The 27156-nt window shown below is 42.4% G+C and overlaps 2 protein-coding genes across 8 annotated transcripts in view; one reads left to right on the top strand and one right to left on the bottom strand.

The window, feature by feature from the left end:
• Window positions 1–11567, top strand: part of LOC106562751 (golgin subfamily B member 1) — a 51298-nt gene extending 39731 nt beyond the window's left edge. For 2 of the 4 annotated variants that reach the window (XM_045689488.1, XM_045689490.1), the window contains exons 22-28: window positions 144–256; window positions 2821–3025; window positions 3194–3334; window positions 3593–3693; window positions 4053–4166; window positions 6920–7034; window positions 8559–11567. In XM_045689488.1, the coding sequence (XP_045545444.1) occupies window positions 144–256; window positions 2821–3025; window positions 3194–3334; window positions 3593–3693; window positions 4053–4166; window positions 6920–7034; window positions 8559–8717 (948 nt within the window). In that variant the 3' untranslated portion in view covers window positions 8718–11567. The remainder of the gene's footprint in view (window positions 1–143; window positions 257–2820; window positions 3026–3193; window positions 3335–3592; window positions 3694–4052; window positions 4167–6919; window positions 7035–8558) is intronic. The other 2 variants (XM_045689489.1, XM_045689491.1) reach the window with 2 other exon arrangements.
• Window positions 11568–22714: 11147 nt separating this feature from the next.
• Window positions 22715–27156, bottom strand: part of LOC106562743 (UPF0606 protein KIAA1549L) — a 137810-nt gene continuing 133368 nt past the window's right edge. For 3 of the 4 annotated variants that reach the window (XM_045689495.1, XM_045689493.1, XM_045689492.1), the window contains one exon: window positions 22715–26760. In XM_045689495.1, coding sequence (XP_045545451.1) covers window positions 26491–26760 — 270 coding nt within the window. In that variant the 3' untranslated portion in view covers window positions 22715–26490. The remainder of the gene's footprint in view (window positions 26761–27156) is intronic. The other variant, XM_045689494.1, reaches the window with a different exon arrangement.

Raw genomic sequence — 27156 nt, forward strand, 5'->3', positions numbered from 1 at the left:
ATCTACCTGTCATGGCTTTGGTGTGTGCAAGCATGACAATTTGGTTGTGTCGCAGGAAGGCAGTTTTTTTGTGAAGTGTTCAAATGAGTCTCCTCAATGTGCGTTGTTGTTGTGTCTCTAGTGGTTTGTTTTGTCTATTGAAGGAGACGAGACAGAGGGTGGATGAGCTGCAGAGCGCCTTGCAGCAGGCACAGGCCTTCAAACTGCAGACTGAAACAGAAGTCAGCGGGTACCAGGCAGAGCTGGCTGAACTGAGGTATGATCCTAACTGCACCTGGAAAGATTTGAGTTGGCCATTAAATTGTATTACTTCTGCCAATTGGGTTACTTTTGCACATTGGTGAGGTCAATGCTCGAAAGCACTCAATGTGTTCTGAAAGATGAGACCTCGAGGATTATAATAAATAAGTCTTTGATGTAATACAAGCAAACCACACACACGGGAGTCCAAATGTGCACTTCACATTTCAAAATTCACAGTATGGAAATGTATGATCTCTATGTTTGATGTAGAATTACGAGGATGACATGCCATCATACCCTGGGTTGTTCTAAACAGAATGTTTGCTTTATTGTGAAGAAAATCTGCAGTGGAACACACACCTGAATGCCCTCACGACTCCGTTCTTTGCTCATCAAAATGTGTGTTTTTCTCTGAAGTGCCTTGTGAAATCCTAACACCGTATAATCGTATTTTAGAACTTGGCTAGTCTTGTTGGCAATAGAATGAGCATGCCCACCTGACCTAGACAGTAATTGTGTAATGGTGGGGATGCAGGGCTGTGTTCCAAACAAAAAACGGCCACTGTGCTTGCTTCACTTTAAAAAAAAATATATATATATATTTTTGTATTTACTTAACCTTTTATTATTATTATGTAACTTCCTCAATTGCACAGCTTGAAGGCTCTTTCTTTGAGTGATACATTTATTGGAATTACTTCGGAACTGTGCACACTTTGTAGAGGTGTGAGGCCTCATGGAAACACCAGTCAGACCTCTCACTCAAACCCACAGTTTGGAGAGGTGTGTGGCCTCTTAGAGACACCAGTCAGACCTCTCACTCAAACCCACAGTTTGGAGAGGTGTGTGATCTCTTAGAGACACCAGTCAGACCTCTCACTCAAACCCACAGTTTGGAGAGGTGTGTGATCTCTTAGAGACACCAGTCAGACCTCTCACTCAAACCCACAGTTTGGAGAGGTGTGTGATCTCTTAGAGACACCAGTCAGACCTCTCACTCAAACCCACAGTTTGGAGAGGTGTGTGGCCTCTTAGACACCAGTCAGACCTCTCACTCAAACCCACAGTTTGGAGAGGTGTGAGGCCTCATGGAAACACCAGTCAGACCTCTCACTCAAACCCACAGTTTGGAGAGGTGTGAGGCCTCTTAGAGACACCAGTCAGACCTCTCACTCAAACCCACAGTTTGTAGAGGTGTGAGGCCTCATGGAAACACCAGTCAGACCTCTCACTCAAACCCACAGTTTGGAGAGGTGTGAGGCCTCATAGAGACACCAGTCAGACCTCTCACTCAAACCCACACTTTGGAGAGGTGTGAGGCCTCATGGAAACACCAGTCAGACCTCTCACTCAAACCCACAGTTTGGAGAGGTGTGAGGCCTCATGGAAACACCAGTCAGACCTCTCACTCAAACCCACAGTTTGTAGAGGTGTGAGGCCTCATGGAAACACCAGTCAGACCTCTCACTCAAACCCACAGTTTGGAGAGGTGTGAGGCCTCTTAGAGACACCAGTCAGACCTCTCACTCAAACCCACAGTTTGTAGAGGTGTGAGGCCTCATGGAAACACCAGTCAGACCTCTCACTCAAACCCACAGTTTGTAGAGGTGTGTGATCTCTTAGAGACACCAGTCAGACCTCTCAGTCAAGCTCTTTTCATTTTATTGTCTTATGTTGCAATTACCCCAAATGTTGCGTGAATATTATCATGTTACCAAATGTATACAGATGCTGCGGAAAGTAGAGTAAATGTAAAAATCACATAAAATTAACAAGTTTATTTTTGGATTCGGTCTTGTCAGATAAAATGTTGTCGCCTCACCTTTGTTCTGATCATTTCCCCATAATCTCCAAGGTGTTTCCTTTCAACTGCTACCAGGATTGTACATGGGCCTATGCGTCTCATATTATTTTCTGTTCGAAAAATGACAATTTGGCCCTGTTCATATATGCCAATTCCCCTGAGTGTAAATGGTGAACAAAGGCCCCGCTTCACATTTCACAAAATAAAATAGCAAATTATGTAATTGTTATGCAACAGATGGCATCTAGTTACCACAGTGCAAACTGTGTTGCTGCACCAGAAAAAGTATTTAGCTCACCAGCAGGTGACAGCCCATCTATCTGTCCTCATTGTGTCCATTCAGGTTGTCTCCCCACCCACACAGAGCCCTCCCAAGCCCCACTCGCCCTGGCAGGTCCCCATGGTCAAGCACTATATGAGTTGTCTCGTGATGACAATCCCCTTCAGCTGCTAGATCTCCTGCCAACCCCATCTCCAATACAAACCAGGGCTCAATTCCATTTGTTAAAGAATTGGGGAAAAAAGGAACATCTATTTTCAATACGCCTCTTATATTGACTGTGTTTGAAGTGGAATTGGAATCTCCCCTGACCCACACCTCTGTGTGTTCATTGTTTTGCCCAGTAGTGGTTCACTGCTTACTGCAGCCATACAAATAGATCGCTTGTCCGCTACTAAACAGAGACTACTGAAGAAACCACATTACTGACTGGGTCCACCAGTGGGTCACTGAAGTGTTGAGGCAATGACCTCTGACCTCTGTTCTTCCCCAGGTCTGAGAGTAGCAGGCTGCAGTCTGAGTGCCAGCGCCTGGCTGGGGAGAGGAAGGAGACCATGGCCCTGGTGGGGAAGGATGTGTCTGATGACCCGTCACTGACCCAGCTCCAGGCAGAGAGAACTCAGCTGCAGAGTCACCTGCAGCGCTGCCTCTATGAGATCCAGCAGAGAGATCTGCACTGCCAGCAGCTCAACGCCAAGGTACTGAACACGCACGCACTCACAAAACGACCCAAATCAGCTCAGCAACCAAAGTGCTGAACACAGAAACCAACGCACAGGTATTGAATCAGTTTCCACTAAGTTCACCATACTCAACACAAATCTTCTCTCCTCCCAACCACTCCTCTGCTCATCTCCCCATCTCAGCTGCAGCAGGTGGTGGAGGAGAAAGGGGGTGTGTCGGCCCAGCTGAGGGCAGTGTCTCAGACGCTGAGAGACACCCAGAACCGCTGCTATTGGCTGGAGAACCAGGCCCTGCCTAACCAGCACCACCAGGGCCTTGGAAAGGTAGAAAGTTGTGTGTGTGTCTCAGGCTTGTCTGGTGTCTGAATGACTATAGTGTGTTTGTGTGTGTTTGTCTGGTATCTGTGTCTGACTGTGTGTGTGTATCCTTGTCTGTGTGTGTTTTAATGAATAGTAGCCTGGCTGTACTCTGTGTCAGTAGGTTACTATATGTATGTTTGCGTTTGCATATAATGTTGGACACATGCTCATCCTACTGAAGTGAATCAGCTCAAATGTCCAGCTGTTTGCTCTCCCGTCCAGCAGGGGGCGGTGTCTGTAGAAGTGGCTCCGGGAGCTCCCCAGGAGAGGAGCAGTGCTGTGGTAGACATGGAAGCAATGGAGGCCGGCGAGCTCAGGACCAGGTGACTCTCTGTCCCTTCGGTCTGTTTCTCTCTCAAACTCTCTCTCTCTCTCTCTCTCGGTCTGTCTCGCTCTCTCACTTTCTTGGTATCTTTTGCTCTCTATGTTCTCCCTTTCTTTCTCTCTCGCTCTCTGTGTCCATGCATGGTTAGCCTGTTTCCAGATGTGTTTGTGCTCTTGCCAACCATTGCTGTCAGTGTCAAGCCAAACAGCCTGCCAGTCTTCATATATATCAACAACCAATCAGTGACCTCTCATAAATATAGTTTCGTAGTGAACATTAAGAATCTCGTGATGCCAGACTGTTTGGCATGACAAGGAGTGTCAGAATGACTACATTGTGTGTGTGTGTGTGTTCCAGGCTGGTGGAGGTGGAGCAGAGCGTGGTTCAGCTAAGTGAGAGTCTGGCTGAGGAGAGGACCAGGAGGGAAGCAGCCGAGGAAGCTCTGGGACTGGCTGAGGACAGAGCCAAGAGGTGACGCGCGCACACACACACACACACACACACTAATGCAGGGTTGAGACATGCCTAGGGGAGGGGTCTGGTCTGAGGAGGAGGATAAAATGTATTCTGTAGTACTGGGATAGGTAAAGATTTTGCAACAACTGGACGGACACACACACACACACACACAGCTATTTTCACACTATGTGTGGGTGCCAGTCTGTTTGAGTTACCATGCCAACTCATTGTCATGCCAAACAGCAGTCTGGCCTCACAGCATTCTCAACGTTCACTACAGCCTTCAATGTCCACACCATCACTGGCATTAGGGGAGACAGCAGGAAATGTAGCTAATAAACTTTAATTTCACCATTAATAACATACACACTCTGTCTTTGTCTCTCTCACACTCTAACACGCTACCCATACCGGAAGCGTGTGCGAGCGTTGCAAAATAATAATATTATTCAATCATTGCACCCACACTGCTCGCCTGCGCCAAAGAACGTCTGCGTTCCCAGGCGCTAAAATAGAAGTTGCTTCTATTTGTCACTCTGAACGCAGTGCAAGTCCTGCCTCTCCCACCTCCTCATTGGCTTTTAGAAGCATATACCCACGTGCCATTTCCTCATTGGTTATGCCCATGTGGGTGATTGAAAGATGAACTGAGGTCGGTCGGTTGGTTGTGGTAATACATCTTAGTATGAAAGTTAGATGCCAATCGCCATATAAAGTCCAAAGAAGAAAAAGCCTGAAATGAGGATAGATGACTAGAAATGATTCGGTTGACCGTTTTATGTGTGGATTAATTGTCATTGAGTAGAGGACCTTGTGCATTTCAGGTAAAATAACAACTCAACGTTTATATTCCAGGGCAAATTAGCTAGCAACAGAAAGCTAGCTAAATAGGACAAATTAGCTAGTACAGTGAGGGGAAAAAAGTATTTGATCCCCTGCTGATTTTGTACGTTTGCCCACTGACAAAGAAATTATCAGTCTATAATTTTAATGGTAGGTTTATTTGAACAGTGAGAGACAGAATAACAACAAAAAAATCCAGAAAAATGCATGTCAAAAATGTTATAAATTTATTTGCATTTTAATGAGGGAAAATCAGCAGGGGATCAAATACTTTTTTACCTCACAGTAACTGCAAGCTAGCTAGATAAATTGCCATAAATGTTTAATGCTTTGACCTGTCCCCAAATTAATATAATTGGTTCAGAGTTTGTTTTGATATTTCAACCTGTGTGTCGTGATCGCGTTTGGTGTGGAGGGACAAAATCGATTTGCACACAATGGCGCACGTGCCCGGTTTGGGCATGGTGTAATACACACGCACAAATTCACTTAGAGGCTATTCTCATTGACAAATATTTAAGGAGAGGCAGCATGACAAGATTTCAATTTACATAATATGTACATCAACTTTTCAATTTACGTTACAAGCTTGCCTTACCTTTCATTGAGGCTGGCAACGTGACATTCTTGCTCTGCAGCTCCAAATTTACTGTAAATATCAGTATGGCAGTAGCCACTGACTAGTCAGTAAGCTTTGAAACTATGCAACAATGCGAGCAACTTTTCCTCTAAAACATTTTAACTACGCTCTTGAAAGATGCAACCAAACCGTATTACACTCTTGAATAATACAACAATTCACAAGCATGTGCAGACAATTAAAGTTTTTTTTCTTCTCGTTCTTACGCGTATTAGCTAAACTTAGCTTGCAAGATGTAGCTTGCAATGGGGGGCAGGTAGCCCAGCGTTTAAGGGTGTTGTGCAGGTAACCGAGCATTTGCTGGTTCGAATCCCAGAGCCGACTAGGTGAAAGAAATCTGCTAGTGTGTTCTTAACCCTAATTGCTTATGTAAGTCGCTCTAGATAAAAAAAGTTGGCTAAAATGTCAATGTAAGACAATAATACAGCTAGTCAGCTATGCTAGCTAGTAACGTTAGCATATCAAACATTAACGTTTACCCCTCTCATGCGAAAAGTATAGTTTCAGCGTATTAAAGTCACCTTTGAACAAACCAGGCTTAATTTTTATCAATATCGTGATAGTTATTATATGTGGTAAATGCAAAATTGCGACTGAATACTTTTGATAAATCTCCTAGTGAGTTGATCAGCTTCTTGCCTGGATGTTGACTCTGAGCAGCCAAGGGAGGAAAAACACTGTTGAGCATCACTTTCTTAAATATACAGTGATAATTTCAGAATGTAGCAGGCTGTTACTGCAATTTCAGGTGAAAATTCTGTTTACACTGTCCTGCTTAGACGGGTGCAGCTGTCGGGTGAGTGCCGTGCGTGAACTCCGGAGGTATCGTTTGAGACGTGAGAAATACTTACGTTTACATTACAGTAATGTCTCTCGAGAATATATACCTCTCGAGAATCAATACCTCTCGACAATCAATACTTCTCAAGAATCTCTAGAAATTCTCCTTAATTCTCGTGAATAAGAATAGACCTTTAGCTCCTACTCTCGAGAATCTTTCAAAATGATTCTTAATTCTTGTCAATGAGAATAGACCCTTTCTCTTTGGCACATGATCCTACTTTCTGACACAGGTGCTTTTTAAATAGACCGGTCAGTAGTTGTTATGCTGGTAACGGTTCATGATGATTTGATGATGTGAATGGTTGTCGCTGTGGTAGTTTTGGTTGTTGTTGCAGAAGCACATGCATAAAGTAATTGTCACGCAGGGATGAATAAAGTTATTTGAATTGAATTCCCACACACACTTAGTACTAAAGGCGGATGTCTCTTTCCTCTCCAGTGTTGACTCCAGTCCATCCAGGACGGCCCAGAGAGACTTCAGCATCCAGCTGGATACAGAGGAGGAGTGGGAGGCCCTCATCCTCAACCCCAACGAACCCCTGGTCACACGCAAGGTCAGTGTTACTCACAAAACTTAAATTAGTCGATGTCCGCAACCCTGTAGAAAGCTATTTGGCATAATTAAAAAAATCCCCATTAAAATCTCTGTTTAAGCTAGAGACGTCTGTTTCTTTGCTGCATCTCAATCCAATTAATTTATTGCCACCGTGGCCCGCCAGGTGTAACTGCTAAACTGCTTGCTGTACACTGTTTTGTGTGATTGTACACATGGATTGGATTGTGGGTTTACTAACGTTTTAGTTCTAGGTTGACTATAAAGTTAATATGGTGACAACAATGAAGTCTGTGTAGCGGTTTGGCTTGGATATGTTTTTTTTTTGCACCTGGTCACAGACCGCTGTTGTGCACTGAAGTCACAAGCGAAGGGAAAAGGTGAGAGGAGGAGAGCCTGTAGATGCCAGAAGGAAAGTGTTTGATGCTGTATGTGGATACTATGAAAGTGAACTGTGTGATCGGGTGTATTCATTCCGCCGATTCTGTTTCAAAACGTTTCTAAATAAATGGAAGCTAATATGGGCCTCCCGAGTGGCGCAGTGGTCTAAGGTACTGCATCGCAGTGCTAGCTGTGCCACTAGAGATTCTGGGTTCGAGTCCAGGCTCTGTCGCAGCCGGCCGCGACTGGGAGACCCATGGGGCAGCACACAATTGGCCCAGCGTCGTCCGGGTTAGGGGAGGGTTTGGCTGGCAGGGATCGACCTTCGCCTCTCCCGAGTCCGTACGGGAGTTGCAGCGATGAGACAGGACTGTAACTACCAATTGGATACCACGAAATTGGGGAGAAAACGGTAAAAAAAAAAATGTTGCAACTGTTTGGTCTAATGATTACACCCCAGATCAGCTAAACGCAGGCAGGAGTGTTCAAGGCTGCGTTGAATGTGTCACTGTCTGTCATTTTGATTACCAAAATCTGTCTCTCGAGCTGTGCAACTACGTTATTAACTTTCATTTGTAGGCCCGGGTGTAGCAACATCATGATACGTATACGGCAAAGTTGACTATCTTGTAGTAGCATTAACCTATGGATGTTACATTTATCTGGGTGAATGGAATATGAATGACATCATCCAATATGATGTAATAGAAATAAGGCCATGCACCAACAACAAAAAAACATCCTCCCTAATCTTAAACGGCACCAATGCAGAACTACCTGGTCCCAGATCTTTGTGCTCTTGTCAGCACCCCTGGAGAAAGGCAGAAGTAACATTGGGGCTGGTTTGGATATTGAATTCAACAAATGTATTAAGAATCAAGCTACAAAGTGTGTTTTTTGACATGTGCATCCTCATTCTACTATGTGCTCTGGCCAACTCCATTACTGTCATTGCAAGGCAAACGTGTTTGGCATGACAAGGAGTTGGCATGATGGCACAAACAGACTGGCACTCAGGCTAGGACTGTTCTTCTTGACTCACCAATCATCAATCACATGTATGATGACCAATGGCAACCAATATGATTGCCAATGCCTGTTTGACGAATGACTCTCACTCTCCTCCCCTCCCTCTCCTAACCAGGTGAAAGGCGGGATGCTGGCCTGCAGGCGCTGGCTTCGGGGGCGGAGCCTGTACTGCTCCAAGCTGCTGACGTCACGGGCCCGCTCGCGCTACCTCTTCCTTGGCTACCTGCTGATTCTGCATGTGGCTGTCCTCATGTGCCTCACCGGCGCCCTCTAGTGCCGTGGGGGTGAAAACAATCACAAATTGCAGATAGAAATATAATGTATAGAGCAGACAGGCCCGTTTCCTTCATGACAAAGACGGTCTGTTCTGCGCAATGTTTTTCTATGTAGTTCACTTGACGCTGGGGGTGTTAACATTGCAGATACAGATGTCATGTGTAGACAAGACACCATGGCCCGTTTCCTCCACGACAAAGACGAATGTCTGTTCTACTCCATTTCTAGGTAGTTCACAATGTGTTTTTTCCCTGGAATGTTATTCCACCTTTCAGAAGAAGCGGCAGGTTTTTGTCTAGTATCCAGAGTTTTCATAAGAGTGAGGGCTTTTGTGGTGTGTCTCGAAAGTCTTGTGGCTTCTTCACCTCGCCTCCTTCCCTTGGTTCTCACTGGTCTGAAAAGAAAATGGACAGCTGAAACTGGATCCTTTGGTTAGATCCTACCTTGTTGTTTTCACACATCATTTTTTTGTCAGATCAGTGCAGATGAAGGGAAGGAGGCGAGGGGAAGAAGACTGTTATTGACTATTAAGACTCACCCTTTGGAGTGTCTCAGGAGAAAGTGCCGTTTCGATCCTGTCTGTTATGTGTTAAAGCCTGAGAGGGAACAGAAAGCCATATCCATTCTACATGAACGCTAGCCTAAGACACGTGTGTGTGTGTGTGTGTGTGTGTGTGTGTGTGTGTGTGTGTGTGTGTGTGTGTGTGTGTGTGTGTGTGTGTGTGTGTGTGTGTGTGTGTAACACATTTGTGTGTGCAGGTGTGTGTGTTAATTTGCACGTGTACAAGAAAAAAACACTAGTCCACTGTAACCTCATTTAGATTTGACCTTGGAGAACAAAGATTGGTGTAAGTCTGAGATGATACATCAACAACATGCTGAAAATGCCCCACTCAGACTGATGCTGGTGTCTGGCAAGTCAGATACAGTATTGCAGGAGAGAAGGGTGGGAAAAGCTACCCATACTACTATTTCTGCAAAGATGCCTATGTTATTGCACTGCTGCTCAACCCTTCTCCCTAATACCAAACCCACTGTGTGCTCAACCTGGCACTACCAGGCCATGGCACAATGTTCCCGCTGGCACCCCTGGTGTCTCCTGGGTAATAACTGTCTCATGGTGGCCTTGGCACAATTATAAGGTGCATTCAAAGTTATGCACTAAAACTCCAAGGTGTATGGATCTCATCTCTCATCAGGGGTCGAGGTTTCCCTTCTCTCCTTCAGCAAAGATATTCAACATAATGTAGGGCCAGGAGTTTTATCTGACCACGTGTCCTGATAAGGAAATACCCCTAGTAATAGGATCTATCTGGCCCCTAGTAATAGGATCTATCTGGCCCCTAGTAATAGGATCTATCTGGCCCCTAGTAATAGGATCTATCTGGCCCCTAGTAATAGGATCTATCTGGCCCCTAGTAATAGGATCTATCTGGCCCCTAGTAATAGGATCTATCTGGCCCCTAGTAATAGGATCTATCTGGCCCCTAGTAATAGGATCTATCTGGCCCCTAGTAATAGGATCTATCTGGCCCCTAGTAATAGGATCTATCTGGCCCCTAGTAATAGGATCTATCTGGCCCCTAGTAATAGGATCTTTCTGGCCCCTAGTAATAGGATCTTTCTGGACCCTAAAGGTTTTACCTTGTCAGATCACATGGTCTGAAAAATATCCTCCTACCCCGTTTGTGAGCATGTACCCTGGTGTGTAAGTAAGATGATGTATTTAAGGGTGGAGTGTAACAGGGTGCGAGTGTGCACCCTTGAAAGTCTACTTTGTGTATTTATGTATCTGTATTTGTTGCTCTGTGCCCCCCAATGCTCTGTTGTTCACTGTACATTTCTACTTCATCTGTTGATTGATTACATGCTGATTTAGTCACTTGATTGATAGTGCAGGGCGGCAATTCACAAAGCAGGAGGCAATATATCAGCCGTCTTACTTCGAGACACTATTTGTAGTTCTCTGGTTCGTATCTCATCTGTTTCAAGTTTAGCATGGGAAGTACTGAGAGAATGTCATACTAATAACAAGTGTGTTTATTACATCTCTGCACTAGGAAATATGAAGCCTCAGTGACAGGCTGTTTGTGCCATCATGCCAACTCTTTGTCACTCATTGTTATACCAAACACGTTTGGCTTGACAATGAGCAATGGAGTTGGCCAGAGCACAAACAGATTTGGGTCCAGAATAGGAAATGTGGTGTTTCAGAATATTTACAGTAGTTAGCCAGCTGAGCTAAAAACATTGCTCCTGCTTTGTGGGATACCACCATAGAGAATGATAGAGGCCTCTAGTGGCCAAAAGGCTATGTTAGCATGGGCAGCGCCATTGAGGGCTTCCACCAATTTAATGTAGTCAACTGGGTTGGACTTCCAACTTCATTGGCTGATCCCTCCTGGTGACCCTGTTGGAGTCATGTCCAACCGGGTCATTAGGAGGGATCAGCTAATTGTGAAGAAGAAGATTGACTACTTCAATGACACTGCCCATGCTGTCAGACGCTGTAATGGCACAGATACAAAGATGAGTGTAATGAAATATAATGAGTCCTCTATCTCTATCGATACCACCCTGTTCTAACGTTGGTGTTATGGTACCGTGGTCCTGATGGTCTGTATATATGGTGTGATTGAGGAAAGGATGACAAAATACATTTATTTATAAGAGGAAATGCTACTGAGTGACGCCGAAATGTCATATTTTCTAAATAGGGTCTATTTTTTAGAAGTCAAATCGTGTGGGACAGCAATACTATCCTATCCAGGCATTAATGGGTTCAATACCTTGAGAGGTTGACTTTCACAAAGAAAGGAATTTGAATAAATCTGTTTGAAAAACACGACTCAAGTTACCTGTTTTTGAGGTTTGTGTGTGTGGACGAGAAGTCCCCACAAAAATAGTAAATGAACAACAAAGATTTGACCAACTGGGGACATTTTGTTTGTCCCCACAAGGACAAATGCTATTTCTAGGGGGTTTAGGGTTAAGGTTAGAATTAGTGGTAGGGTTAGGAGCTAGGGTAGGGGTTAGGGAAAATAGGATTTTGAATGTGACTGAGTTCTGTGTCCCCACAAGCTTAGTTATACAAGACTGCTGCATTCAAAGCTATGCACTAAAACTCCCAATTGTATGCATCTCATCTCACATCAGGGGGTGGAGGTTTCCCTTCTCTCCTTCAGCAAAGATATTCAACATAATGTAGGGCCAGGTGTTTTATCTGACCATGTGTCCTGATAAGGAAATACTGAGTAATAGGATCTATCTGGAACCTAGTAATAGGATCTATCTGGAACCTAGTAATAGGATCTATCTGGAACCTAGTAATCGGATCTATCTGGACCCTAGTAATCGGATCTATCTGGACCCTAGTAATCGGATCTATCTGGACCCTAGTAATCGGATCTATCTGGACCCTAGTAATCGGATCTATCTGGACCCTAGTAATAGGATCTAATTGGACCCTAGTAATAGGATCTAATTGGAACCTAGACTTTGTCCTGGTCAAGTTGCATGGTCAGAAAAACGTACAAACTTTTTCATATTTGGCATGGGAACTAGAGAGAGAATGGCATACTAATAACAAGTCTGTTTATTACCTCTCTGTACTAGGAAATATGTAGCCTGAGTGACAGTCTGTTCCATCATTCCAACTCCTTGACACTTGTTTGGCTTGAGAATGAACAATGGAATTGCCCAGAGCACAAAACCAGTGGAAGCAGAATAGCCCCAAAACATAAATGATCCACCACCATTTCTTTACAGTAAGTATGGGGTTATTTTCTGTTAATGCATCCTTCTTTCAACAACAAACCCAACACTGGTGTGTGTGAACAAAGAGATCTATTTCATGTCATCCAAGAAATGTAAACACCTGGAGTTTGTTAAACGACATTGGTACTTGGATTGGAACCGGTGCTATGGTCAGATTACATTCAAATCTAGCTCTATGGCCACGAACACAGGTGGTGGGTTGGTGTTGAAATAAGGATGCTGTGCCGAAGTGACATTGACATCCATATGTCCTCAATGTCCTCTCTGGTGGTACCACCATGTACTCTGGTATCGGTGACCACATGCAGAAAGAGATCACAGCCCTGGCCCCTAGCAACATGAAGATCAAGGTAAACCACTGAGAACATGTTGGGAAACTGTTAAATAATATACCCAGTCTGAAATCAGCTCCCACTCCTACTTAATCCACTGCAGGTCTGTTTTTGTAATCAGTCCATCTCAGTGTCATTTCCACAACTATAGCATTTAGACCAGGGGTGTTAAACTCAATGGAGCACCTAGTGTCTGCTGCTTTTTCCTTTTCTACCTCATTTTCATTATCTCCAGCGCAATACCAGTGTCTACATTTGTGAAAACGTTGCAAAGTGAAAGAGCTGTCTCTACCACTGCCTCTACAGAGAATAGCTTGTGGTTTATGGTGTTACCACAACCTCCTCAAACTTCACCCTGCTCTGTTCTGACTCTCCTAATGTCTGTTGTTGTAACCAGTCCATCTCAGTGTAATTCCCACAAATGTAGCATTTAGACTCTTGTCATATAAACTACTCTGGCTAAGCAATTGATAAAAACAAGTAAATACTTATATGGAAAGAATTCAACAGACCGAATCATGAGAATGCCTCTGAGATGGTACTTTCCAATGGTAGTCCACATGTATTTTTTATTTGTAAAAAATACATTAAAGTCAAAACAAGACATTGAGCTCATCTAAGCCTACATATCTATAACCTATTCAGTCATCTCTTACACTACACTGTTTTAAGAGCATTTTAAGCAAGCCATTCAATAACCAACTACATAATATGCCATGAAAATGACTGGTAATTTATTAGCAACACACACGTCAGCAAGACCCACTGAAAACAACCAAAACAGAACAAATGAATGGTCTGCTATAACATAAACCCAATGCAATGGAGAATATCTACACAGAATCCCACACAGTCATCATAAACCTCATCAGGGTCTTACGCTGCACCCCTATCTGTGTCAGGTGGTATGTTTGTCTCAGGCTTCACTCTGGGACGCTCCACTGCATTCCCCTCTGGAGGACTCATTTTCCTATAGACCAGGGGGTTGACAAATCAAGAGGGATAATATGACACAGTGAATAATGTATTATTATTATTATTATTAATATTTGTAGCAAGGCATCATTATGTAAGACCTGTGGTTTCAGTTACAGCCCTGACTTTTCTCATAAAAGGAGACATGATGATAAATGATACAGTAGGTCATTGGTGACCTGGAAAACTCATGTAACAAGAGTTTAGAATAGACAAGGTACTTGTGGTGTGTTTTCTTTAGTGATGCTGTGGAGTAGACTAGAGCACCATACAGTACCTCTGGCTTTCAGAACCCAACACAGGGTCAGTGTCATGACAACCAAGGTGGCAACCACAAACAAGATGATGCGAGTGATGTCCACGATGACCCTGAGCATGTCTGGTTAAACAACAACCACAACAATAACAAAAGGACAAAACTAAGCCACAGGGTCAACTTTTTCATGAGGAAATTAGTCATGAGATCCAGTTGCCAGTGATTTGAATATCTCAAATCATTGGCAACTGGATCTCATACATTTCCTATTAAATAAATAGCTGCAGTTGATCATGTGTTGACCGCGTGACGAGAGTAAGGCTACCACAGACAGGATGTTCATCTTCTCCACAGTGTTCCATCACTTCACCATTTCCTGAGGGGGAGGGGACCAGAGCAGGTTGAGTCTATCTAGTCGTCTCAAAGCAGAACCTTTCAGTGGGACACTTCAGCAATGCAAAGGTAACATACTTACTGGTTACATTAAGCTCCAGAGGCCGGCTGATTCTGGTGTTTGAATCACAGTAGTCAGGAAGAGAGAAGAAACAACGGTAGTATCCTGAGTCAGACAGGGTGATGTTGTGGAGGGTCAGGTAGGACACACCTGTCCCTGAACCTGTATGATACCCGGTGAGGGTGTGTCTGGACTGACCCTTTAGGGGTAAACGGGTATCCCCATTTTCCCTGCACCATGACATTATGGGTTCAACCCTGAAACTCACCCCACAGGACACAGTGACAGAGCCAGAGATGGGATGGGATGCATGGAATTCTAATGTACTGTATTCAAGAGGCATAGATGGACAGCATTTGTATTACATGAAGAAAGTTGATCTTACCATTTACTATGACAGTGATGGAATGGCTAATGATGATTGATTGATCTGTATTAACTGAACACCTGTACAGTCCAGCATCATCTATAGAGGGATTAGTAAAATGCAGGATGGAAATTCCAGAGTTACTTGTTAAGTAGTTCCACTGGGTTTGGATGTGAGTGGTTTGGATCACAGGATTGCAGCTGTGTTCGTCCAGTTTACACCATGTGACTTGTGGTAGATCAGTACAGAATCCAACAGTACAGTTAATCGTCAGTTTCTCCATGACAAAAGCTTGAACCACAGTGTTCCGATACACTCTAATATAGTCATCACAGATGGGACCTTGTCCTGTGGGAGAAAAATATTATGAAACACCACAACAAAATATTGGATTCCGTAACAACAAATGTTTTAGAGTATTCTCCAACTTGACTTGGCATTAATGAACATTAAACATAGCATAGCCTTCACCAGGCAATCACTACATGAAATAATGAATCTTCAGCATCATTTATAAAATCATTGTATAATTTGCATATAATAATTTGCTCAAAGCGGCACACTGTTCATAATCAGAGAATAATGTTATTTTAAAAACATTGAAAAGTAGCGTGAAAAAAATATTTTAAATATTCGGGTCTGTACCTTGAAGTTGTTTTGCCAACAGCAGAAGAATGAAGCCAACCAATCCTTTCCCTCCATCATTAAACTGATATGTATCCATTCTCTTCATTTAAGCCTTGGTCTTTAGTTCACTGATAATACACATTGAACTATACTCATCTTTATCTTGTCTAATGCAACATAAGGAACTGTTTGACTGTTTTTTATCTGTGGGCTACTTCCACTACCACTACTTCCTCTGTGGTTTTTATGAAGCGTATGTCTGCTGCTAACATCTAAACCTATGTAATGGCTGTGGTCTTACCTGCATTGTTCTTTGATGATGATCTTGTTGAGATGGATACACATAAACAGGAGTCCACGTAAACTGGGTCTGCCAGTGTATCCAAACATTACTGTTGGCCTATTCTGAAAAGACCCTACACCTCAGAAAGTCAAACCTTTCTGTTGTCTACTAAGCCTACAGATAATAATACATTGTACATATTGAAATACAGTATAACACTTCCATTTGAGGAGTATTATGCAAAAAGGTTAAATCAATCTCAAGCTCTGTTTTGTCCCAAATCAAACAGAATATTTTAAGGAGAGATGGAGCACAATCCTTGTGACCACAACAGTGTTTTATACAATCTAAGACAAACAGGGACTAAGAAAGAGAGACTAGGAAAATAAATCTCTGATCAATCCCAGACCTGCTGGCCAACTCCATGAAATACTTCTGCTATAGTATACAATCTATTTGCTTTAATATCTTTTCATGGTTTCAATGTTTTCTTATCCCTCAAGTCACCGATTGGGGTCATTTTGACACCAGAGGAATATATTTTTTTTTATCAAATCAAATTTTATTAGTCACATGCGCCGAATACAACAGTGTAGACCTTACAGTGAAATGTTTACTTACGAGCCCCTAACCAACAATGCAGTTTAAAAAAAATATATGGATAAGAATAAGAAATAAAAGTAACAAGTAATTGAAGAGCATCAGTAAAATAACAATAGCGAGACTATATACAGGTGGGTTAATTGAGGTAATACTGTATGTACATGTAGGTCAAGTTATTAAAGTGACTATGCATAGATGACAACAGAGTAGCAGCGGTGTAAAAGAGGGGGGGGGGGGCAATGCAAATAGTCTGGGTAGCCATTTGATTAGATGTTCAGGAGTCTTACGGCTTGGGGGTAGAAGCTGTTTAGAAGCCTCTTGGACCTAGACTTGGCGCTCAGGTACCACTTGCCGTGCGGTAGCAGAGAGAACAATCTATGACTAGGGTGGCTGGAGTCTTTGACAATTTTTAGGGCCTTCCTCTGACACCGCCTGGTATAGTGGTCCTGGATGGCAGGAAGCTTGGCCTCAGTGATGTACTGGACCGTTCATACAATCCTCGTAGTGCCTTGCGGTCGGAGGCCGAACATTTGCCATACCAGGCAGTGATGCAACCAGTCAGGATGCTCTTGATGCTGCAGCTGTAGAACCTTTTGAGGATCTGAGGACCCATTCCAAATCTTTTCAGTCTCCTGAGGGGGAATAGGTTTTGTCGTGCCCTCTTCACTACTGTCTTGGTGTGCTTGGACCATGTTAGTTTGTTAGTGATGTGGACACCAATGAACTTGAAGCTCTCAACCTGCTCCACTGCAGCCCCATCGATGTGAATGGGGGCGTCTTGATCACGTTGAGGGAGAGGTTGTTGTCCTGGCACCACACTGCCAGGTCTCTGACCTACTCCCTATAGGCTGTCTCGTCGTTGTCGATGATCAGGCCTACCACTGTTGTGTCATCGGCAAACTTAATGATGGTGTTGGAGTCGTGCCTGGCCGTGCAGTCATGAGTGAACAGGGAGTACAAGAGGGGACTGAGCACGCTCCCCTGAGGGGCCTGTTGAGGTTCAGCATGGCAGATGTGTTGTTACCTACCCTTACCACCTGGGGGCGGCCCGTCAGGAAGTCCAGGATCCAGTTGCAGAGGGAGGTGTTTAGTCCCAGGGTCCTTAGCTTATTGATGAGCTTTGAGGGCACTATGGTGTTGAACGCTGAGCTGTAGTCAATTAATAGCATTCTCACATAGGTGTTCCTTTTGTCCAGGTGGGAAAGGGCAGTGTGGAGTGCAATAGAGATAGCATCATCTGTGGATCTGTTGGGGCGGTATGAAAATTGGAGCGGGTCTAGGGTTTCTGGGATAATGGTGTTGATGTGAGCCATGACCAGCCTTTCAAAGCACTTCATGGCTACAGATGTGAGTGCTACGGGTCGGAGGTAATTTAGGAAGGTTACCTTGGTGTTCTTGGGCACAGGCACTATGGTGGACTGCTTAGAACATGTTGGTATTACAGACTCGGACAGGGAGAGGTTGAAAATGTCAGTGAAGACACTTGCCAGTTGGTCAGCGCATGCTCGCAGTACACGTCCTGGTAATCCATCTGGCTCTGTGTCCTTGTGAATGTTGACCAACTGACCAACTGTTTTATTCAATCCTTCCCATTTAGAATGACTTTGTTAATTTACTATGACTTTGACCTGATCTCAATAAATCAAAATCATTGTTTAGTGTTTCTGTATAAATATGGACTAAAATAAAAATATACAAATCCTTGGGGTTCATTTTGACCCCAGAGAAAAAAAACTATTTCAAGGAACAATAAAAGTTTCAAGGACTGCCAACCATGGGTCTTTCCCAGTTTCAAGGACTGCCAACCATGGGTCTTTCCCAGTTTCAAGGACTGATAACCATGGGTCTTTCCCAGTTTCAAGGACTGATAACCATGGGTCTTTCCCAGTTTCAAGGACTGATAACCATGGGTCTTTCCCAGTTTCAAGGACTGATAACCATGGGTCTTTCATATTGCTGGTTACGAGTTCAAGCAACTGATTTCAATCACAAGACAGACATACTGTACTGTAGGTAATAAGACTATTCAGGTCTGTGAAAGTGAAAGAGCTGTCTCTACCACTGCCTCTACAGAGAATAGCTTGTGGTTTATGGTGTTACCACAACCTCCTCAAACTTCACCCTGCTCTGTTCTGACTCTCCTAATGTCTGTTGTTGTAACCAGTCCATCTCAATGTAATTCCCACAGACATATCATTTGTCTCTGAGATGGTACTTTTCAATGGTTTTCAATTTAATTTTAACAAAATAATATATTTTTTTAAATACATTAAAGGTCAAAACGAGACATTGAGCTCATCTCAGCCTACATATATATCAACTATCTAAACATCTACTTAGACTACACTGTTTTGAGCATTTTTAAACAAGCCATTCATTAACAAAGTACATAATGTGCCATGAAAATGACTGGTGATTCAATAGCAACATACATGTCAGCAAGACCCACTGAAAACCAACAAAACAGAACAAATGAATGGTCTGCTATACCATAAACCCAATGCAATGTAGTATATCTAAACAGAATCACACACAGTCATCATAATCCTCATCAGGGTCTTCCTCTGCACCCCTGTCAGTCAAGGTGTGCACACGTGAGATCCTGATGAAGTCCCACTCAGCTCTGTCCCAGTTAGGGGTGGAGTGCTCTGAAGGAGGAAGAAGGAGGAGTGAATCAGAATCAGAATAACTTTATTCACCAAGGACATTTACACCCAGAATTTGACTTTGTGGGGAATTCCGTCCTGAGTTAAGCGTGCGTAAATGGAACGTAATTCCCTTTTTATGCACTTTCCTCTCGATGTGTATTCTGTCCTTGAATTTAGGCATGAGAATAGCATGCCATTCACCCGCTATTTATTTTGGGGTGGGGATCAATGAAAGAAAGGTGTGTCTACAGATAAACCTTATTCTGACCTTGACTTAATTCCCTCATAATTCCACCACCATTACGTGCAATGAAGCGATGAATAATGTTGAGCAACCTGTCGGTTCCAAATTGAAACAACATCTACTTTCTTTTACCCGACATAAATAAAACTATTCTCCATGCGCTGTAATTTACACATTTATAAGAGCTAGGTAAGAGGTATTGATGGACAGTGTTTGTATTGAATGAAGAAAGTATATGTTACTATTACAAAGACGGAATTGTTAATGATGTAGTGTCTATCTTTATTCATTTGTACTGAACACCTGTACAGTCCAGCATCATCTATAGATACGTTAGTAAAATGCAGGAAAGAGGGGTTTGGGTCAGGATTGCAGATGCCTTCGTCCAGTTTACACCATGTGACTTGTGGTAGATCAGTACAAAATGTGACAGTTAATCACAGTGGTATGAGGTACTTAAGTAAAAATACTTTTAAGCACTACTTGTCGTTTTTTAGGGTATCTGTACTTTACTATTTATATTTTTGACAACTTTGACTTTTAAAGAAAATAATGTACTTTTTACTCCATACATTTTCCTAACACCCAAAAGTACTTGTTACATTTCGAATGATTAGCAGTACAGGACAATTGTCAAATTCATGCACTTATCAAGAGAACCCTGGCATCCCTACTGCCTCTGATGTGACGGCCTCAATAAACACAAATGCTTTGTTTGTAAATGATTGCCTAAGTGTTGGAGTGTGCCCCTGGCCATCCATAACTGTTGCTTAACATAAGGAATGCACAATTATTTATACTTTTACTTTGACTTTTGATACTTAAAGCATATTTTAAATGAAATACTTTGACTTTTACTCAAGTAGTATTTTACTAGGTGACTTTCACTTTTATTTGAGTCATTTTCTATTAAGGTATCTTTACTTTTACTCAAGTATGACAATTGAGTAGTTTTTCCACCCCTGGTTAATCGTCATATGCTCTGTGATAACTGTTTAAACCGCAGTGTTTCGTAGCACTCTGACTCGGTCAGTCGCATGGCAGGGATCTTGTCCTATTTTCCATTAGGAGAATAAGGAGCCCCTACTATAGATCAGTAATTGGTGATAGTTTCACTATATTGGCCAAATGAGACGTGAGACTTTTCAGTAAAAAAATATATGTTTACGAATATATCTTTACGAATATTGTCAAAACGTATGACATGGCCCGAGGTTTACTTTCTGTAGTAAGCATACATTAGTCATTATTGAGTGGTCCTGTATGGCTCAGTTGGTAGAGCACAGCTACCTGTAAATCGCTTTGGATGAAAGCATCTGCTCAATGGCACATATTATTATTAGTTAGAGTTCATGTATTCATTAAATATGATATCATTGCGAAAATATATATATTTTATATAACTTTGAATAAATAATTTTGTGCAAGGACGTTACCAAGCAGGCCTTTCCCCTCATTACTTTGTATACCTGTTCTCTTAACTTGAGGCTGACGATACTAACTGGTGTGCACTATATTCTTGGATAAAGGAAAAATATCCCTGACCTGCCCTACTGAATGCTATTTTCCTACCGAAGAAATAATCAGAAGCCTACTTGTGAAGACACATTTCTGATGTGGTTTTTCAAAGGCTTTACACCTAAGATGCAATGACTATGGCCATCCTTCTTTCCACTGTTGTTTTGATTATTTAAAATATATTCTTGAATAATTACAGGGTAAAGTGAGTTTCCCCACTGACAGCGCTTTGAGCATCTGGAATTGAATTGAATTATTATAGGTAAATGTGTGTGTGTCGGTAGGTAACCTACTCTGTGTAACGTCTGCTACCAACTCACACCCTCAAACACGTAGATCCCCTGAACGCAGCTCACTTTCCAGCTCACACCCTCAAACACGTAGATCCCCTGAACGCAGCTCACTTTCCAGCTCACACCCTCAAACACGTAGATCCCCTGAACGCAGCTCACTTTCCAGCTCACACCCTCAAACACGTAGATCCCCTGAACGCAGCTCACTTTCCAGCTCACACCCTCAAACACATAGATCCCCTGAACGCAGCTCACTTTCCAGCTCACACCCTCAAACACATAGATCCCCTGAACGCAGCTCACTCTCCAGGTCCCAATCACCTGAATTCTAATCACCTGTTCACACACCTGTAGGTCATTATCACACACTATTTAGTTCAGTTCTTGGCACCCCGTCACTGAGGTATTCTTTGTTTTGTGACACGTCTTTCAGAGCGCTGGGTTTCCCGTGATTTATGCCTTCCGTATATAATATGTTTTATAATATGTGTAATAGGTCCTGCTGCTTGAGTCTGCGCTATATTATCTGTGCAGTAAATGCTAACATATAGACCTACCACCAGGGGGAAATAAAATATGCAAAGCAACATATCATTGAAGAATTTATTTGCGTTAAGATTTTTTTCTCGCTGATTGAGTCTGCGCAATATTTCACATTATCTGTGCAGTAAAGCCTAACTTATACTGTAGACCTACTGCCAGATTCAAATAAAATATGCTAAACTACATATCATTGAAGAATTTATTTGCGTTAGGATTTTTTTTCTCGATTAAGTGTTTCCTTTTAGAATTAGGCTTAGCCTACTGCACAATTTAAAATTCAACAAAAGGTTTAGAACATAATAAACTTGAGGTAATGGTTCCAGAATCACCAGGTGCATTCATCTTTCGAATCCAAACAAACCTGAATTCATGACCTACTGAAAAGTGAAAACAAGATGAATGCCAACAAATCCAGATTCTTCCCCTCTCTGTATGACCAGTCCAACACATGTGGGGATATTTGGACTTCCATTTTGCAGGACCATAATCATTGCAATGCGGAGCAGAAGCAGCAGCAGCATCAGCAGCAGCAGCATCAGCCGGTTAGAGACACGGAGCGGTGGCCTGACACGGGCATCCTAGTGGTGAACAACTACCAACCTCTGGAGGTGTTTAGTCCTCCGACCGGTATCCATGTGGCCAGGAGGAGCGAAATGGACGAAGTCAACGAGCTGGCTATCCTGATGATGGAGTTGGAGTTGGGAGCGCAGATGGGAGAGCCTTTGGATCGCGGGAGATGTAAAATACAGTGCTCTTTTTTTCATATGACAATCTGACTTCAAACGCGCTGTTTCGTATTGTAGGCCTAGTAGGTCTATGCGACAGACAGTTTGGGGCGTCTGCTGCTGGTGTCTATTACAATGTTAGACCTCTGCAGAATTAGTGCCAGGACTTTATAAATGGATTGATTCTCTTTCCCTCCCATTATAGATGACTTCCTGAGCAACCTTCATACATCTGTCAACCAACAACTGAGAAGAGAACGATTCAAATCAGGGAAAATCTCATCAGAATTACCTTGACTAACAACTAGTTATGTTAATAAATAAATCAGATATTAAAGTCACAAGCCACATTCCCCATCAAACAGCCAATCTGTCATCACTTTTATTGAGTTAATTTGCAAAGATTCAAATCGCATAATCTGGCATCCTGTTTCTCTCTTCAGACTGATGTATCAGCATTCAAATGTGAAATGTGTTCATTTCAACACAAAACTGGTCAGCATCTACAGAACAGACAGAAAGGGATTCATTGTACAATACAGCAGCTACATAGTAATATAACTGTCCATCCACAACACAACTATGAGTGTTGTCAGTCCATCAGCAAAAGAAATGCTGGAACCAGAAAAGCAACAGAGTTCTGGTTTGGAGTTACAGTAAGAGAGAGTATTCCTCTTCTATTTACACACAGACACACTGGACGGGCTGGAAAACCTAATCTTCCAGGGTGCATCTGAAAACAGATAGTCTACTGTACAGGGGGTCAGTAAAGAAAGGAAATCAGGGTGAAAAACTATCATCTACATCTGAAATAATACAATAATGTGTCGTCATGATAAACACAGAAGGAGAAAATATGTTACATATCTGGGACAACTCTTCATTTTAACAGTTCATTACCTCTCTTATCTTAGCATTACAGTCATTTGAGAATTAAAAGTATTTTTTGTTGTTGCAATACCACCTACGATGTGTGAGGTGATATGCTCGTCCACCCATTCTTTGGTATACTGTGACCAAAACGATTACACTCTTCCCCCTGTCACTTGTTCCTCTTATTAAAGATAATCAAACCAGCCTCATCTCAGTCTTGGGTTCCATGTGTAGACTCATGCATGCCATGTCCATCCATTATAATACCAAGAGCCACTGTATGAATACTATACTGAATAGGAGCAACCTTCAGACAAGGTGTGTTCACTCACTGGGAGTGAGAGAATGAAAGCCAGACTCCATGTAGAGGACCAAACTCCAGGACTGGGAGCTGCCCTAACCTTCTCACCTTCCTGTCCAGCAACAGTTAACACAACAGACATATACCCATAGGATAAAGTGCATTTGAGCTGGTTCTCGTTCAAAATAAAAAGTTACAGTACAATCATCAAGGAGATCAAACTCATTGGGATAGACTTTCACAATATGATGCAAAGAATGCACTACTGAGAGCACCTTGGTCTTCAAAGCTCAAACCAATCTTTATGTAGTTAGCAGTGTCCCAGTCCACCACTGACCTTATGTAACAGCATAGTACCATTATACCTACTAGAGGACCTTGTGCCAATCAATCCTGGGGATTTTGTGCATTAAACCATAGATGCACATCTCCAGTCCTAAAATGTCAAAGAGTCAGTCTGTTTTTTGTCTTATCTGATCATTACTAGAAGACAAAACATTACAGAATGTAGAAATGTATTGTGTAGAACAGATATGACCCTCTGTTATGTAGAATCATTACAGTGCAATACCTACTTTCTGTAACATTGCTGAGTGGATTCTGTGGCCAATTTATGATTTCTTTATGATTTCTAAAGAAAAAAGAAATCTAACTGAGCACTGTGTCAGCGTTTAAAGTGTCCTCTCTCCTTTCTGTTAAGAAACACATGTATTTACAGTTGTGTTAAACTCAGTCCAACTTTACCGTGTCCAAGAAAAGGGCTATAGTACTGGATTTATGATCATGTTCACGTTGTGAAAGGCAGTTTGGAGGCAACGTCAAGAAACAAGTGAACTTGTTGTTGGCGTCCTTACGATTCAAGTGTTTGTCGACAAAATAATCACAATTTATGAGGCACATGTGTTCTGAAAAGTGTGTTTCTTCCAAACATGGTGTCAGATCTCAGCTCACTATTCATATCCATTCATATACAATACCAGCACCTCCTTTTCTTTGGAGAAAATCAACACCCTTCATTAAATCTACTGACTTCAATTGTGCCTAATTTGTGGTCCGATGTTACAAAACAGACCACTCATGTTGTTTTCAAACTGCTTGAAATGATACTTAGAAGACATGGCTGAGCACAGGAAAGGGGAATCTGACTCAGTTCTCAATTGTCATTGAAGAACATAACAAGCTAAATCCCCTCTCAGTCAGTGGATGGAATACTCAGGACCATTGGAGATGACAACAAAACAGGTGTCTCTCTTTTAGGTGAAATGTACTTGTTCTATAAAAAGAGCTAAGATACATGGCATCTCTCTACATGCTTATATATACACATTATACAACGGGTGGGTCTAATCCTGAATGCTGATTGGTTAAAACTGCATTCCAGCCGGTGTCTATTCCACAAGTTACCAACGGCTAAATCTATGATGTTAAAATGCCTATTTACTCAGTTCCATATGACTGCGCAATCCACTGTCTCATCATCCCAGCCAAGGAATTTATAAACTTAATCTCCACTATAAAAAGCATCTAGACATTATCTCACATTTCCTTTAGACTAACATTTAGTTTTCAACAGCGGAGATTTGTATAAAACTTGCTGTCTGTCTCTCCGACATTTGCAACATTGTTTCAATATTCCAATTTTATCTCCAGCTGTCCCATAGTAATGAACATGTCGGGAGTCGGGACAAGACAGACAGGCAGCGTTTCTCAACAAGTCAAAATCATGAATCAGCTGGTATTATTTTTATGGATATATACAAAGAAATGTCAATTGAAAAAAGGTAAAACTAAACAAAGTGCAGCTAGTTTGCAGTCTTTCCAGCTTCAGTTTGAAGTAGCTGTTAGCTGTGTTGTTGGCTAGCTCCTCTGAACAACATTGTCCTGACAAGTGAGCACATTTTGTATGCCAGGCAAAATCAAGCCTCATTGCTCATTGTTATGGATTTATCCAAATAAATATCTCTAGAAAACAGCTAAAACAAATGCAAATGCAACTAAGTTGCTGTTATTCTATCTGTAAGTTAGCCTTAGTAGGCTAACTGGAAAGAAAGGGATAAGAACGTTGCCAGCCAGTATGGAAATTGAACATTTAGAACAAATGACTGGGTCGCATCCATAAATACAGAACAAAAAGACTGAACGACTGTGTGTCGCATCTCTACTGTAGCAACCGAACTGATAGAACGAACGACAAGCCGGCTAGATTTGTGTCGGGACTATATCTTGTGGAAGGATGTAATAGTATGAATAAATTCATCAAAATACAGTTTTTTAATGAAAATATGTCAATCATTATTTGAATATGTTCGTAACACATTGTATAAAAGTGATGCCCTCGAAGCCGGTGTTTGGAGGATATAGTGGCACAGTCTGCCTGCCCTCGACTTGATCTCAGGCCTAACAACAACCCTGCCAATATATCCTCCAAAAACCCTAAGCTTGTTATCACTTCATTCTGATGTTCTGAAGTGGTTGGACCTTTGTGCATGAACATGTGACGAGTCTCTCTGCCTCATCAATTGTTCTATTGATGTCATGACATACTCCTCTGTGGGTTGCTAAGGTTACTGTCCTGGTTAGAGAAACACTCATCTTTCATTATTACAGGTCTTTTGATGTGGGGATGACATATGTACAATGTAAAGGAACAGGTGATGTAATGTAACTATAGAGACATCGTTAAGAAGAGATGACTGACAGTTTGAGATAGAACACTTTCACCCTTCAGTAACTCCAAAATAACAGCATGGTGATGAAACACATCAGAGCAACGTGAGATTTTCCCACAATGACAGAGGGGGAGAGAGAGAGAAATAGAAAGAAAGAAAGAGGCTTTTATCAGTCTTAATATACAACTGTCAAAAAAGCTGAGTTTGAGAGTTTGTTTAGTCTCTAGTGTTGTTCAGAAAAGAGAGTGCTGCAATTCCACCTCCCGGCCACTAGAGGGAGGGATTACACCTGGAACTCAAACATGTCTGTCTGTTTCTTGGCCAGCTTTGCCACCTCCTGGCGGATGGCCTGGACCAGGGCGGATGTGGAGAGACTGCTGAGTGGGACTCTGTCTCTGGCCTCCCCCGCATCGGGCAGGCTCTGCTGGGACGCAGCGGTGGTCGCGGTGGGGGGTGGCTCCATGGCCTGGCCATAGTGTAGGGGGAGTCTGGGGGAGCTGCCTTGAGGGTAGCGAGGATGAGGAAAGGCCTCCACGTACCCTGGGAGAGCCACCTGGAAGAGAGAGTAGGCCAGGCGTCACCAAAACAACCACCTAAATGATAGGAAATACAGCTGATGCTGTGTTTTTGTTTTTATTTTTCAAATTCCAAAACATTATCCTTATTGGATCAGTTTGCTGGGTGAACATTGTCTCTCTTCCACATGTATTACACATATTCAAATGGCTGAAAACAAGGGAAAATATACACAAGCACACTTGGACGAAACTCACACGATAAAATAAATTAAGAAGTAAAAATTAAAAAGGCGATTAAAATATCTGTGACTTTTAAAAATGGACTTTCGATTCAAACGAAGCATTTGAACTCCACTTCTGGGTTACTTTAGAATGTGGACATGACATGTGCATGACTGTCTGACTCCACACAAAACTAATCAAAGAAAGAT

The sequence above is a fragment of the Salmo salar genome, chromosome ssa11 (assembly GCF_905237065.1).
Source record: "Salmo salar chromosome ssa11, Ssal_v3.1, whole genome shotgun sequence".
In the NCBI taxonomy this organism is placed as follows: Eukaryota; Metazoa; Chordata; class Actinopteri; order Salmoniformes; family Salmonidae; genus Salmo; species Salmo salar.